At 39.3% G+C, this 3,623-nt stretch overlaps 1 protein-coding gene across 1 annotated transcript in view; it reads left to right on the plus strand.

Moving 5' to 3' along the window:
- Nucleotides 1–3,623, plus strand: part of tfcp2 (transcription factor CP2) — a 91,237-nt gene that overhangs the window by 49,148 nt on the left and 38,466 nt on the right. The window contains exons 8-9 of the mRNA XM_048618981.1: nucleotides 1–80; nucleotides 171–219. The exon at nucleotides 1–80 is cut by the window's left edge and continues 9 nt beyond it. Coding sequence (XP_048474938.1) covers nucleotides 1–80; nucleotides 171–219 — 129 coding nt within the window. The remainder of the gene's footprint in view (nucleotides 81–170; nucleotides 220–3,623) is intronic.

Genomic DNA, 3,623 nt, shown 5'->3' on the forward strand with positions numbered 1-3,623 from the left:
TGGCCAGACATCTCCTACGTTAACAATACAGCGTCTCCTGGCTTTACCAGTTCGCAGGGCAGTTATACCATTGCTGAAGGGTGGGTCTCATTACTGCTATTTTATGATCCTCATAATTTTCAGCATTTGAAAACTTTCTTTTTTAATAGAAAGAATTGATCTAATTTCAGAAATGGATCCCCACATCATCAGCCTGATCCGGTTCCTGCAAGCACTGACGTAAGTGGCTTTTTCCACCATTATTCATAAATCTATCTTGATCAAAGCAGTGATATGAGAATATTGTGTCTGATGCAAGTTTCTGATTCTAAGGAGGAGGCTAGCTGGGGCGTTTCGTCAGATGAGTTAATGCTTGTTCACTTTTATGTTTCGTTTTTTTTCCTCTCTATAACCCTGCTAGTTCGTCAGTTCAACTAACTGGCCATCTTCATTCTAAAGTAATTTATGGAATTGGCTTTAAGTACTTTTTTGGACAAAGTGCTCCAGATTCTGATGATTCTAGTGGGAGGAATATATTTCTCATTTCCCTCCAGATCTTTTTTCTAGTGATTTTGAATCTACAATCTCCATTTCTATGATCTCCAGTTATTGACCCATTTGCCAGAGAGAATGTATTTTCCTTTATTTACTCTGTCGGGACCTCTTTTCATCTTAAACTCTCTTAGGTCACATCTTGTCCTTCTCTATTCCAAGAAAAATACCCTACCTTTTTCCCCCCAACCAGAGTCCTTTGTGCCTGTTGACATCCTGCCAAATCACCTCTATGCTTTTGAATGCTTTTACCAAAAAAGGCAGGGCTGGTACTAAAGCAAAGAAACCTAGCAGTAGTAATTTCAGGAAAACATTACAGTGCCTCGAGAGAGAATACCCTAGAAGGGCCATGGCCGGAATCTATTTGGTTAGAACTAAGAAACGTTAGAGGTGCCATTACATTGCTCAGTGTATTCTTACAGGTCAACAACTTTATGGAGCGAAATTGCTGGAGGAACTCAGCAGATTTGGCAGCATCTGTGGAGAAAAAGCAAAGTTAGTGTTCGAAGTCTGGTGACTCCAGGAGCAAATTAAAGAATACACAACTTTAAAATGAAACAATGTGGAGCGGAAAGCAAGGATTTACTCTACCTGCATGCTAACCTTTTGTAATTCAAGTTCCAGGACAGCCAGATACCTCTGTACCGCTGAATTCTGCAGTCTCTCTACTTTAATATTCTGCTTTTCTATTTTCTCCAAAAAAGTGGGCAAACTCTCATTTTTCCATTTTGTACTCCATTTACCAAGTGTTTGCTGACTCACTTAACCAAACCAAAGATACTTTTTGCTATTGTACTGATCTCATCTTTCCTATCCTTCCTGAGTTTCCAGTATCCTTGAATATTCAGTTCCCAGTCTGTGCATTTGGTGACCGTCTCTCTGTCATGGTTGCCAGTTTGCATCCATTTATTTCTGTTTATCAATTAATCCATCTTGTTACAAATGTAACTTGTTCAGGTAAAAAGACTTTGATTCTGTTTTGTTTTGCCATTTTTCCCTGCTATGATTTTAATTGCTGGTGCATTCTACCTTGCACGTTACTTACCTTTCCATCACACTCTGATTACCTTTCACCTTATCAGTATCATGCACTAATGCCTTGTCCTTTCATGTAATGTTTTAAATTTCCACTTGCATGAACTGCCTGAGAAATTCAGTTTAAAGTCATCAGGAAATTGGCAAAAGGAGCAATAGCCAGGCTGATGTTATGACCCACTTTTGAAAGTGCACTCATGCTTGAATCCCCTATTCCCAGGGTCATCACAAAAGTTAAAGATTTAATCTAAGTATATAAAGTCTCCAATTTACCTGTCTGACGGACTCAAATTAACAAAGCACTGACCACGTATCTATGTTTAACAAAGACTACTATTTCCTGAAAAAAATACATTCTGACTACAGGGAAAGAAGTTTGAACTGTCAACGTATAACCGTATCAGTTGAAACTCTTAACCACTTTGTTAAAATCCCCACGTGTACAGGCAGATAGAGAAACAAAAAAGCATTGGTGTTATGAATGGAGGAAAAATTACTGGGAATCACAGTTTAATAACACCAGTCCATAGGCATCAATGAGGTGTTCCTTTTCTCTTTTGAGACCTTCTATTCTCTGCTCTTCTTCCTTTAGATTCTCAGTTCTTAGCTGAGGACATTAACTGTTCAGTTTCCAATTAACTGGTTTAACAAGCTGAACTTCTGAAAGGCAACAATATCGACACTTCGTTTCCTGCTTGAAACACTCCATGTTTATCTGCCGACTCATTTTCATTTATGAAACTTTCAAATTTTCTACGTGCTCATGAGTTTTTCTATGAACATGACACAGTCCAGTATTGAAGATTTTAAGAATCTTTCCCTAATTAACTTTAATTGACCTCTGGTTTTATGTCTATCGATCAATTCAAATAGACCAAACATTGCAAATTCATCTGGGGAAAATCTGCACGTGTTAGGAAATCTGACTCTTGTGGCTTTGAGAGTCTGGCAATATCCATCCGAAGCACTGTATGCTTTAATATGACAATACACAATTGTCTTCAATTGTTTTATAAACACACTGCTGCTGATGTCCTGGAAAACTTTAGACGTAAAGTTAGAGCCATGATCAGACTATATTTCAACAGTAGTCCATTACAATTTTTAAAAAAAAAACTAAGCTCACATTTCCACTGCTACTTTAGCTGTTATAGTCCTTAAGTAAATGACTTCTTGAAGTTGGTTGTCATTTCCCTTAATTGTCATGATATTTTGTCCTGCTTTCATCTTTGGTAATAGTCCTACACATTCTACTAACCCTTGACTGAAACTCTTCTTCACAAGCTGGTATGGGTTTTGAAAGTGCTGGTTTGATTACATGTTGAGGCTTTCCTACTAACTAGCACATATGGCATGTTTTACAGAACTGCACTGAGTCTTAATAAAGTCTGGGCCTTGTAAAATACTTGCTTATCACTGCTTATGTTTTCCATATACCTACATGGCCTGCCTAGGCATTTCCTGTGCTGCGCTCTATGTTAGAATATCTGGGCAGTACCACTATTTGATGAGCAAGTTTGAGAGGATGTCTTCACTTCCTCATCAGAACTCTTTAATATACAGCTACATAAATGTAGTGACAACAAGAGCTAGGAATACTGCAGTGAGTAACTCACTGACTCCCCAAAGCCTGTCCACCATCTACAAGGCACAAGTCAGGAGTGTGATGGAATACTCCCTGTTTGCCTGAATGAGTGCAGCTCCAACTATACTCGAAGCTTGACACCATCCAGGACAAAGCAGCCCACTTGATTGACACCATATCCACAAACATCCACTTCCTCCTCCACCGATGCTCAGTAGCAGCAGTGTGTGCTATCTACAAGATGCACTGCAGAAATTCACTGAAGATCCACAGACAGTATCTTCCAAACCCATGACCTGTTCCACCTAGAAGGACAAGGGCAGCAGCTGCATGGTAATACCACCACCTACAAGTTCCCATCCTGACTAGGAATATATTCCTTCATTGTTGCTAGTTCAAAATCCTGAAATTCTCTCCCTAAGGCCATTGTCAGTCAACCCATAGCAGGTGGACTGCAGCGGTTCAAGAAGGC

This window comes from Rhincodon typus, chromosome 41 (genome assembly GCF_021869965.1).
Source record: "Rhincodon typus isolate 14 chromosome 41, sRhiTyp1.1, whole genome shotgun sequence".
In the NCBI taxonomy this organism is placed as follows: Eukaryota; Metazoa; Chordata; class Chondrichthyes; order Orectolobiformes; family Rhincodontidae; genus Rhincodon; species Rhincodon typus.